Source organism: Sphaerodactylus townsendi, linkage group LG01 (genome assembly GCF_021028975.2).
Source record: "Sphaerodactylus townsendi isolate TG3544 linkage group LG01, MPM_Stown_v2.3, whole genome shotgun sequence".
In the NCBI taxonomy this organism is placed as follows: domain Eukaryota; kingdom Metazoa; phylum Chordata; class Lepidosauria; order Squamata; family Sphaerodactylidae; genus Sphaerodactylus; species Sphaerodactylus townsendi.
Window position 1 is genome coordinate 163,390,949 of NC_059425.1, and position 12,943 is coordinate 163,403,891.

The following is a 12,943-nucleotide window of genomic DNA, read 5'->3' on the forward strand; positions in this document are numbered from 1 at the left end:
GACTGGCATCTCTTCTTGGGCCTGCACAACTGCCAGATCAATTGAAGCCAAGCCCCTAAGACAAAGCAGTTCCTCGAAGAGACCGGGGTAACCTGGCTAAAAAAGACAACATATCTTCCACTGACCCAGACAGCAAAGATTTCATCCTTATGGAAATATGTTATTTACTTCTGCAGTCAGCTTATATTATACCCCCTAAATCCCCAGTCCTAGAATACCTAACTGATGTATGGGCTTTGATCTCAAATCAGTGAATTTAGAAAGATTTGCAGCCACAGAGGAAAAGCTAACCCTAGAGAACTTTAATTCACATCCTCAGTTTACTTCTGGTTGAACTATATGACTGACACCGTATCTAACGAGCAGAAAGTTCACTACAGAAAGAGATGATGCACCTGAGGGTGGGGCTGTGTGGGTTGTATTGGTTGGTGTATCCGTTGATTTTATAACTCTCTGTGAATTGATGCACACCACTCAGACACAAGCCTTTTACCTTGTGTGTGTAACCCTGATATCTTTTCCCATCACTGCATTTTGGAGAAGGTTCTCTAGAGAGTAAATATTAGCTACCTCTCCCAACCCAAAAAAAGATGACAGCAAATTCCAAACAAATGTTAAAGTCTAGTACTACAAAAGTAAGAATCAAATCATAGTCACTTACCTGGTCATTTTGTTCCCATTCTCCTTGCTGCTTGAGAGAGGGAATTGCCCAGATGGTCAATTTTCCTGAGAAGTGAACAGCGGCTAAGTGACTGCCATCCGGAGAAAGGCTCATCTTGAAGATGCCATCCTGGTCAATGTTTCAATCACCAACGAAAGAAAAACAAAACAACAAAGAAATTCAGGAAGAGCATGAAATTGCAACAGTCAGAAGAAATCCACTGCAAGGATTCCATTTTAAAGATCTTCCACGTTATTAAATCTGGAATTATCCTTCATATTTTATTATATTATGGAATCCTCCATTCTGAACTCTAAAATATGTAAATTATGACCCTTAAATGGCAGGAACACTGCCTACTCCCCCCTCCCTCCCTCTCTCAAACTGCTTTTCTATAAATACTCTTATCTTTCTACCTAGCAGAGGCCACCAGGAGAAATTTTCCTGATCAACCAAATTAATTCATTTAGCCCAATATGAAGGTGAATTAAGCATCGGTAGCTACTAGGAACCATTTGACCACTCATGAATGAATGCAGGCACTGTGTGAAAGAAAATGTGTTCTTGTTGAAACAGGCCTGAAGTGCCTTAACAATACATTTGAAGATTCTTGCATTCCTACACTAAGCATGTTTATTCAGAAGAACCACTATAATACAAATTATCCTAAAAGATGTATCTAACAAAATTGCAATTTAATGGTGGAGCTGGTTCAAGGACCATCCTTCCGAGGTCAGTAAAATGATGATGATGAAGATGAAGAAGAAGAATTTGGATTTATACCCCGCCTTTCTCTCCTGTAAAGAAACTCAAGGTAGCTTACAAGCTCCTTTCCCTTCCTCTCCCCACAACAGACACCTTATGAGGTAGGTGGGGCTGAGAGTGTTCAGAAGAACTATGACTGGCCCAAGGTAACCCAGCAGGAATGTAGGAGTGCGGAAACACATCTTGTTCACCAGATAAGCCTTTGCCACTCTAGTGGAGGAGTGAGGAGTCAAACCCGGTTCTCCAGATTAGAATCCACCTGCTCTTAACTACTACACCATGCTGGCTCTCCCATTACACCACACTGGGGAGAAAAATGGGGCATGTATGCAAATGAGTATCCAGCATGCTCAGTGAAGACAGCTGGGGAAGGAAAGGCAAACCACTCCATAAATATAGCCTGCCTAGTAAGCATAATTTGCTCATTCACTATGGAACACGGCAATGCAGAGTTACGAATGCATGTGATTGTTCCAGAAATAAAAAAGGACATATATGCTGAAGAAGTGGATCATGACTCCACAAAACCGAGTATGTACCTGGGAACTCATTCTGGATTGGATCTTTTAACACTGCACACTTTGAACTGTTGCACCCTCCCAACTTTGAGACTCTGGATAGCGAGTAGGGTGCATGCTTCTTGCCAGTTTTGATGCTTTTTGGTCCATTATGAATGCTACTATGTTTTAACAACATATTTATGTGATTATTGCACAGCCTGGGTTTCGTGCCTTTGGTTTATTTGATTGCTTATGATGTACAGCTTCTACCGTGGAATCCCGTTGTATCCCATATACTTTGTTGTTATCAAACCCTTTTACAGATTCCATTAATAAATTATCTCCAACACAGAAAAAGATTAAATATGACCAGATCTAACAGCCGCCGATTCATCACTTGATGCACAACCCCGACAAGCTGCAAAAGAGCAACAGGGGTAGAACTGAGATAAGACCAGAGGGAGATAGTGGATGGACCTCGTTCCACCTTCTCAAAAGACTAAGAACTGATGGGAACAGCTTTTTCAGCTGAGCAGCATAATAGCTTAGGGAGATCGTTTTCATCTGAATTACATATTGTTACTCATAAAGCATATTTTGCTAGAGAACAGAGTCTAATAACCATAATCCACAGCCTTGACACTCCAAGGACAGACTACAAAATGACCAATAACAAGGCTGCCCTGGAAAAGTACAGTCTTGAGTACAAAGTAACAACTTATACCCTTTCTTCACTGTTACCTGCTGTCTGCCTTGTTTGCTGTAAAATTTGAAATTTGTAAACTTGAACAACGAGCGCCTCTTTGCCTGATGGAAAAACAAACAGATATCAAGTGTCTATGCAGTTTTTAAACTGTTCATCAAAAACTAAAATAAGCCACAGAAGTTGAAAGCAGATAGTAACTAAAGCTGCTTATGCTGCATACTAGAATAGAGATATTGAACATCCTGTCCCTCTTTGGTAGAGAACAAAACTCATACATAAGTTTTCTTGCCTAAATTCCTGTCCCCAGGTCCCCAAGCCTCTCTTTGTAGGGCATGGATTCCAGACCTTTTACCATTTTGGTTGCTCTCCTCTGGACACATTCCAGCTAGTCAACAAATTGTGGTGCCCAGAACTGAACACAGTACTCTAGGTGAGGTCTGAGCAATGCAGAGTAGAGTGATACAATTACTTCCCTCAATTGTACCACTTCATCAGGCCCAAGAGCTTTGACTCTCAAAAGTTTCTACCCTAAAACTTGGTCACTGGACTCAAATCTAACTGTATTACTGCAGAGGAACATGGCTATCTTCTGAAACTTTTTAAAAGACCATCAAGGTGGCAACAGTTTCAGCCTTTCTTGTAATAGATTTTGGATTACTGACTAGGTCTAGAACCTGGAGTGCATTCTAAAAAACAGAAGAAACTCAATATTTTATACAACACAAACCTGCTTTGCATGAACCAAGAAATACAGGAAAAACTTGGACCAAAAATCAGAATTCACATGGCATTGCAGAAATACAGAAATCAAAAAGCAACAAAATGTGTCTTAAATCAGGAAGCTGATTCAATCCATATAAAAATCTGAATGTAAACCAAATACTAGTTTGATTGGGAAAACATTGGTTTCACTGATGCATCCCTATATCTTTGAAGGCACATTCGCATTCTTTGCTGCACAACAGGGAGAGCACTTTAACACTGGCACCTAACACTTGAATTGTTTTGTAAATATCTGTATGAAAAAACAAAATTGAAAAGCCCCTGAGACTCCTCGATCACAACAGCAGAATATTAGTATATTAATAATGTAACAAGAACTCTCCTGCCCCTTGACTGGGATGATGCTTTGGATCTATCCAAAAAAATAAAGCCCCAAGGAACAGAAAATTATTTGCCATTTACCATACCAAATTATTGGTGCTTACACCATCTGCCCTGTGGACAGTAGACAGGTTTGAATCAATGAATCCACTAAAGATAACAGTTGCATTTCAGTTCTTGTTCAGTGGTACACATCATCCAAAGAGGTCTCTAGAGTAGGGCTCCCCAAACTTTTTAACCCTATGGCCCATCTGGAATTCTCCATGCTATGCAAAAGGGGAAGGTACACAACCAAAGTGAAAAGAAGAAAATTAGGTTGGTTCCAGGCCATTGTTGAATCACTTTCAGTGTTCAGTCTCCCACTGAAGTAGCGATTTACTTGCAAGTAAGCAAAATAATTTTACACATCTGGTTATTGTGTTGTAAAATTATTTTGGTTACTTATAAGTAAATGGCTACTCCAGTGGGAGACACAATTTTTGAAGTATTTATTGTAGCCTGGTCGGTACAAGTTTTCTTCTTTTCACCATCTGGAATTCTGACACATTGTGGTGAGCTACATTTGCTAGCTCCAAGTAGGGAAATACCTGGAGATTTTAGGGGTGAGGATGAGGAGGGTGGGGCTTGGGGAGGGGAGAGATTTCAATAAGATATAACACTGTAGAGTCCACCTTCCAAGAAGCCGCTTTCCCCAGGTGAACTGATCTCTGTAGCCTGGTGATAAGTTGTAACAGCAGGACATCTCCAGCTACTGCTTGGAGGCTGGCAACCCTAGGATGGTCATGCTCAAAAAATGACTGCCTAAAAATCCTACTGAAGGAGGTGGAGCCAACACAAAATGGCTGCTTAAGCTTATTTTTACTCACAAAGTAAAGATCCTTGTTGGGTAGCAGAAGCTGATGCCAAAGCAACATTTCAAAAAAAATCTGCATGGTTGATCAATTCTCCAGTGGCAATCACACATGAATTACACGACAACTCATCTGTGAATGCTTAAATAACCTAGGACCGTGGTGGTGAACCTTTGGCACTCCAGATGTTATGGACTACAATTCCCATCAGCCCCTGCCAGCATGGCCAATTGGCCATGCTGGCAGGGGCTGATGGGAATTGTAGTCCATAACATCTGGAGTGCAAAAGGTTTGCCACCACTGACCTAGGACATTGAAAATATACACAAATGATACTCACAGCCCCAATATCATCTTCGTAGCTTGTAACCTGCTTATAATAAGGTGATCCAGAGAGAACTCGCCACGCCGACAGTCCACAACTGGCAGCCTTAGACACTCCTGTTCCATTGTCGTCTGTTTCACAGCCACCTATAATCAGAAGACTATCACAAACAGATTACATAAAGGTTTGTTTGACAGCTGACAATTGTCAAAGCTTGCTTCCCAGCAGTGAGCAGTTCTTATTTTTTTTAAGAAAGAACTTCAGTACTTCCCAGTTGTGGCAACTTGATAAGAAATGAATTATTTATATTGCACTTAATAATTGTCACTTAGATATAACAAATCCCATTACACATTTGCTATTAAAGATTTCAAGCTGTTACTGAGAATGGGGGGGAGGGTACAGGTTGGAATCATGCTTCTTATTTTTAAAGCATCTAATTCACATGGAAAGCTATTTTTTCAGAGTAATTACCCGTTATATTTTTCCCCCCAGAATTCATCCGCAATTTAAAAAGGAACGAAAGAATTTACTGAACAAGTTTCTCAAGTAAAAGCATAAAAGAAAGATAGCTTTGTCATCTTTTAGTTTCAGTTGGCAAGATATTGCCATCTAATGGCTTAAACGTGTATGAAGGAGCTTCCTTTTAGAAAACAGTCAATTATCTGGAAGGAAAAAAACACACACCCCAGTTGCATTTTTCTTAGCAGACTTCACAGCAAAGTGCCAAAATGGTTCATCCTTTCAGTACCCTTCAGATGAACATTGGTCAATAATGTCTACAAAGTACAACCACTGACCACTGAGTTTTCTTTTTGTATACAAAAAAAAAGGAATTGAGGCATAAACTACCATCCTTGCCCTCCCCCCAAATTGCTGTTGTGACATTACTTTGCTGTTGTGATATTACTTGTCCTAAACAGTGTAACATATTATGACAAACAAAACATTTTTTCCAAATGAAAAATGATCCAGGGAACCAATCAATTGAAATGTCATAATTATCAACAGGCAAGCCTTCACTAGAATAGATTTAACTCACCACAGACTGATATGAGCTAAGGGTAGCAAAATAACCCCTGAACAACCACAATGCTAATAATATAATGATAGATTTTTCTTTTCTTTCACAGTTCATGTTGGTTTTCTAACACTGGGTTCAAAGTTTCGGTATTATAAAAAACCTCAGTTCTGTTGCAGAAGACGTGGTTCCTTGGGCGACCAGTGTATTAAGCTGGGTACTCAAATAAAGAACTTTGGTATGTCCGATACTTTAAGAAAGTTTTCCTAGAAGTACTCATTACAACTTAAAAGAAAAATCAGCGTAGTAATTTATTTGGACTATATAGTAGTGAAAAGGCTTCCAACTTTCACAGTCCTGTATACGAATCTACCCAACTACTATGGTCATCTTCAGAGTTCCTGTTTAGGTACCCCTGCCTCCTGAGCCTCCAGCAGGTGCAATTTAAGAAAGATCCTTCTTCGTCACGGTTCCGAAACTTTGGATCCCCTTCCCAGGAAAATTTGTCTGTCCCCTGTTAGTGGGTCCAGCTGCCATCTTGGAATTACCGTATATACTCAAGTATAAGCTGAGGGGGGCTTTTTCAGCACAAAAATGTGCTTTAAAAGTCAGCTTATACTCAAGTATATACGGTACTTTATTAATGCCATTTTAATGTTGAAATATTTCAATGCCCACTGCCTTGGGGAGCCTAATTGGATGGAAAGGTATCATAGAAATTTTTCAAAATAAACAAATAGTTCCCCAACCTCAGAAGTAAAATGCTCAGAACACTTCATAGAAGAGGGAGCAGGGGGGCGGGGGGAAGAGAGAGAAAAACAAGCTTTGGATGTGACAGGAGAGCCCCCCTCTTTCTTTTGTTTGCCCCCTTCCTCACTTTTTAAGCTTGCTTTGATAAAGCATGAGCTTTTGAACTGAATTATCTTGAATTAAAAAGGATTACAGTGATGAACTGACTATGGAGGATGCTGCTTTTGAAACAGGTGTTAAACCAAGTATTTCTGATCAAGATCGAAGTTCTGCTCTGTGCCAGAGTTACCAACATGGCCTCTATTACGTAGCCCACAGAAAGTAACCCGCTGTTTAAGCAGACTACCACTGATCGAAGCTGAAAAACTATTGCAACAGGAAGACAATAGTCATAGAACAGCCAGCACAAACATTACTGGGGGCAGTACAATTTCGAGCTTTTTAAACACAACCCCTTCCCTTGTTAATTTGAGGCACCCACCTGCATGGAATAAAGAATATAAGATTGTAGATCTAGACTCTTATTTCTGACTGAACGACAAGGTAATACTGATAATACAAGTCTTACCTGAAGGTAAGAGTTCAAAAGATAGGTTAAAAGTACATCCAAGCTTGCACTGCCCTAAATGTAACTAAAATCTGCTTCTCACCAGGTTCTTTCTCTCACCAAGACTCCTTAAGTGGCTGCCCTTCAACAGCACAAAGACAAATGAATTATACTCCTGGGTTATGTATACTTCCAAAAAAATAAAACTGTGTGGAATTGGCTTAGCGATTCTTATACGTTCCTGGTCTTGGTGGTCGATACATCCAGGTTAGATTACCATAATGCTACTTTTGAAAAATGTCTGGAAACTTCAGTTTGTTCAAAACAAAGCGCTAAGGACTAGACAAAGGGACTGTATATATCTTGTGCTGAAAGTTCTGCAACAGTTGCCTGGCTTGTTTCTAGGCACAATTCAAAGTAATAATTCTTAATCATGGGCTGGGCTATTTGGGAAAGATATTCTCCTCCTGCACTGTCCAGACTGCCATATAACATCCTCTTCTCCCATCCTGCTTTCCATATTCTCACTTGTAGACGTGAGGCAGACCAGTAGCCAGAAATGGGACATTTTCAGGCACTTCACCTTTAGAATGCCCTCCCCTTTTAGGCTTGCCTGGCACCAAACTCACCACCTTTTAGGCACCAGTCCTAAAACGTTTTTTCACCCAAGCTTTCTACTGAGGGGTTCCATCTTTTTCACACTGCTTTTAAGGCCTACTTCCAGCCTAAAGACTGTTTTATGAATAGAACTCGTCAAGCTCCTCAATTTTTTCTTAGTCCTGAGCTAATTTTACAAATTGATCATTTATATTGTTGTACAGGCTTTATTGTAGTGTTTTAATTTGTGAACTGCTTCAAGCAGGTCTCTGGAAAAGTGGCATACACATTTCAAAATGAATAAATATTCCTGCCTGAACCTGCAAACTGTAAGGCGAGGGTCTGTTGTAAGCTGGTCCCCTGAAAAAATAACCAATGTCAATAGTTGTTTTTTTTTTTTGCCTAGAGAGTCTCTGGTATGCCTCTAGACCAGTTTACCCTAACACTTTATTTATTTATTTATTTATTTATTTAGCTAGCTTGTATACCGCCCTCCCCCAGAGGGCTCAGGGCGGTTCACAACACAGATATACAACACAGTTAAATAGATAAATAAACTCTGTACATTTAGTACTGGTCCTTATTAAAATACAGTTTCATTACAACAGCAGTGGAGCAGCAGTGGCGTAGGAGGTTAAGAGCTCGTGTATCTAATCTAGAGGAACCGGGTTTGATTCCCAGCTCTGCCACCTGAGCTGTGGAGGCTTATCTGGGGAATTCAGATTAGCCTGTGCACTCCCACACACGCCAGCTGGGTGACCTTGGGCTAGTCACAGCTTCTCGGAGCTCTCTCAGCCCCACCTACCTCACAGGGTGTTTGTTGTGAGGGGGGAAGGGAAAGGAGATTGTAAGCCCCTTTGAGTCTCCTGCAGGAGAGAAAGGGGGGATATAAATCCAAACTCCTCCTCCTCCTCCTCCTCCTTCTTCAAAAGGCAACAGATGGCGTCCAACAGCTTAAAACTCCCCTAGAGGAGTTTGCTGGTTTCCCCTCAGGCCACATGCCACTTTAATTGCATAAAGGAAGGGGGATGAAGGATGGTTTGGACTGAATGATCTTTGGATCCTCAAACCAATGTGAATGCCAACTTTATCAATGCCCGTTTCCCACTGACAGTGGATACACTTATGGCCATTCTCCCTGCCCTCTATCACACTCAATGGAGTGGTGGAAGGAAAATAGAGGAGAGGTTTTGCTCGATGCCACAAGGTCACTTCCAGGTCAAAATCTAGAAGTATCATCACTATGTCAACCAGCACTTAAAGATTTCCCCAATCTAAAAAGCAAGTGTGGTGTAGTGGTTAAGAGTGGTGCACCATAATGTCCCGAACCGGTCTCTGCGTTCGGCAGAGGCCAATTTACTGGTGATCCCTGACCCCTCCATGGCCCCTCCATGATACGGCTGGCCTCCACCCGGGCCAGAGCCTTTACAGCTCTGGCCCCAGCCTGGTGGAACGCTCTTCCTCCAACTGTCCGGGCCCTGTGGGACCTCGCTGAGTTAAGCAGGGCCTGCAAGACTGAGCTGTTCCACCGGGCCTTTGGGGAGACTAGCCGTTGATAGGGGGCCCCTCCCTCCCTCCCTCCCTTCTTGTTCTTCTTTGACATCATGAAGACCTATAAACCCCCACTCTGGGGCTTCTGTGGGAATGATAGTAGGCGCCATCTGGAACTAAATTATTAATGCTGCATTTTAATAGAGTAAGGTTTATTTTTATCAGAGCCATCCTACTTTATATTTATATTGTATTTTAATTGATTGTGCTCTTTATATTGTTCACCGCCCTGAGCCCTCCGGGGGAGGGCGGTCTATAAACCTAATAAATAAATAAATAAATAAATAAATAAATAAATAAATAAATAAATAAATAAATAAATAAATAAATAAATAAATAAATAATCTGGAGACCCAGGTTTGATTCCCCATTTCTCCATGTGGGCAGCAGATTCTTATCTGGTGAACTGGATTTGTTTCCCTGCTCCTATACAATGAAGCCAGCTGGGTGACCCTGGGCTAATCACAGTTCTTCAGAACTCTCTCAGTCCCTCATACCTCATAAGGTGTCTGTGAGAGGGAAAGGAAGGGAAGGAGTTTGTAAGCTTCTTTGAGACGCCTTACAGGAGAGAAAGGTGGGGTATAAAATTTAAACTCCTCTTCTTCTAGAGATTGGGAAAGGTCTTAGAACAGGGGTAGGGAACCTGCGGCTCGAGAGCCGCATGCAGCTCTTCTGCCCTTGCACTGTGGCTCCACTAGCCGAGCCGCCGGCCCCATCCTTGCCCGCCCTACAGGCAGCAGGGCGGGCGCATCCATGCGCTTCTCAGAATGAGCAGAGTAAAAGGTAAAAACCCCCCTATATATATAGTGTTATCTTTATTTTAAATGTCAAAAATTATTTGCGGCTCCAAGTGTTTTCTTTTCCTGTGGAAAACGGGTCCAAATGGCTCTTTGAGTGTTAAAGGTTCCCTACCCCTGTCTTAGAACATAGGTCAATGTGCAGATGTTACCAGAAAGCAATGTCACATTGAACAACATCGGTTCCCCCAAGCCCTGTCCCTCAAAAAACTTCCAAAAAACTTCCTCAAAACATCCTGGCAATGCTAATGTTAGATGTTCTCAAATATGTTCTCGAACAGATGAAGGCAGAGATAAAGTTCCAAAGATTAGAGAACTGTGCAACAGAGACAGAGGGTCTCTCCTTTTGAGATGTCCTCTTAAAGGGAACTGAGATGCCCTCTCGAGTCTTCTAACACCCAAATTTATTTACATGCTGAATTTATAGTCTACCTTTGTCATTGACACTTAAAGCAGGTTTTACTGTTAAAAAACAATACAGTAAGCAGAGCGAAAGAAAACGACGTTACAAAATTAGAGAATAGCTCGATAAAAACAGCATGATAACTAACAGAGCAGCAAGGAGCAAAGAACGAAGTCACAAAACTGGATTATAATATTTGGGAAACAGTGCAGCAGTGTCATATACTACACTATGTCATGAGCTGGTGCTTGCATAGGAGATAACCTTTAATGAAACCTACCAAAATTTCACAGATGTTAATAATGAACCACATTCTCTTTGTAGAAATGCCCTACCAAATAGCTCCATTTTATACATTCTGCGGAATAATGTAAACATGAGAGCTTTCCTGACCTCTGCAGGCAAGCCATTCCCTCAGATCAGAACCAGGGATGGACAGGTATTCATCTTAAACCTTTGCATAGGGTCTTTAAAAAGGCTTTGCAACAGATGAGAAAAGCCAACTGATTGGACAAGTACCTCAAACCACAGAGCCTTGCAAACAGCCTGCAGTTTGTAGAAATGAGGAACGAGTCTGTAAACTGACCTGCCAAAGAGTAGGCTACCAACAGATTTGGGGATTTAGGAGGCAAACTAAGTTCAATACATTTGTTCAACCCAGTAGCATACAGTGCAATATTTATAACAGGATTTATCTTTTATCAGGATTGATGAAATTCAGTGACAGCTAAGGCAAAGCTGCCATATCTAGTGAGGGGGGGGGCCCTCTTCTACAGAAAAATATATATATATATTCTGATATATATATATTCTGATATATATATATATATATTATTCCAGCAATACTTAAAATTTTAAACAACTCTTCACAGTACTGATAAAACACAGCACACAGCTAAAAGGGATTTGCCATGATGAAGAGATATCCCATTATCAAAAGAAATGTAAAGTTTCACTGAGAGCCAAAGGAAAGGTATGGACTCATTTTTAATTTTTGTTAAAAACCAGACGAGAGATTTAACAATAATAATAGTAAGCTGACAGCATGCCCGAGGCCATCAACAACCAAGGTAATTTGATATTCTTAGAAGTCTAGGCTACGAGCATGCTTTGAACTGCACTGTTTTCCCCCACTGACGATGGGCTTATTCGAGCTTTCTTTTTGAACAGCCCCAAAAAAGTACTCTGCAACTGCAGTTCAACTGAACTCTCACTGAACTAGGAAGAGATCAATACAAGTACGTTGTTTTCCCAAACCAGTGCTAACACATTTAGTTTGGGTTTTTTTTAGCTCGCAGATGATTTTCCATCGGACTTCCCCTCCATATTCAGTTAAGTTCATTCATTTCCATTACAAATTCTACTGCTATAAAAGTTATCTGTCAAAGCATTGGATCTCTCACAATCCGCCAGAAATAACAGGCTTTTTATATTTGGATTTCACTGGTATCTCCAAGTTAATGTGTACAGGGGCTGAAAACGCTTAGGAAGTTGTTTGTAAACACACCACAAACCGCAACTCTCAGGAGCAGGGTGGAAGGGGTATGTGTGGTTTGCGAAGAGAAGCGGAAAACAGCAACTATTTTTTTCTTCTATTTGCTTTGTGACTAGTAGTTTAACCAAGTATTAACTTGGGCTAACTATTCACCAATTGCAAAAACCAATGGATGTCACAAATTAAACTTGCCCCTTGGTTTTATTTGAATTTTGTTAAATGTTACAGCTGAGATCTATAAAGCAACAAAAAAACTAAAAGAGCAGTCTACATATGGTAAATAGATATTATACTGGCCTTGGTCATTTTCACCCAAGAAGGTTAGAAAAACATCTTTAGAAACTTTCTCAAGATCAGGAAAAGTCAGAATAGCCCTCAGCTCTTTCCAAGAAAAAGGTAGGAAGAGAACTTAAAACCTGTTGTTATACAGAAGCCCTATCAATGAGCTTCTTGGGGAATAAAAGGAAAGGAGATTCTGGGCTTCCCTACAGGTGGCCATTTTGGCAATGGTGGGTGGTTTGGATTCAAATATCCACAAACACAGCAGAGGTTCCAGAAAACAATTTGTCACTTCACCTACCTCATCGTCCACAAGCACTTGAACCCCAAAGCCTAAGGTTCCTCTGGAACAGTGTGGAAAGTTGGCAGAAGCAGGACTCAGCAGAAACCAGCCTCCCCCCTTCACACATTAGTCTTTGCTCTGTTCATGCGGGCTTTCCTTTTAGAGTCAGCAGGAGTAGCATCCGTTAGTTCAAACCCAGCCCCTTCCTCATTTTCTGGAGTAGTTTCCCCAGAAGCACAATAAGTAATGCGAGGGAAAAAAGGAGGTCAGACCTTGGGTTAAAGTATTTCCAACCCAAAACATAATTT

At 41.0% G+C, this 12,943-nt stretch overlaps 1 protein-coding gene across 1 annotated transcript in view; it reads right to left on the minus strand.

The window, feature by feature from the left end:
- NBAS (NBAS subunit of NRZ tethering complex) overlaps window positions 1–12,943 on the minus strand; it is a 223,906-nt gene that overhangs the window by 178,803 nt on the left and 32,160 nt on the right. The window contains 3 exon segments of the mRNA XM_048498827.1: window positions 662–790; window positions 2,668–2,733; window positions 4,928–5,072. Coding sequence (XP_048354784.1) covers window positions 662–790; window positions 2,668–2,733; window positions 4,928–5,072 — 340 coding nt within the window.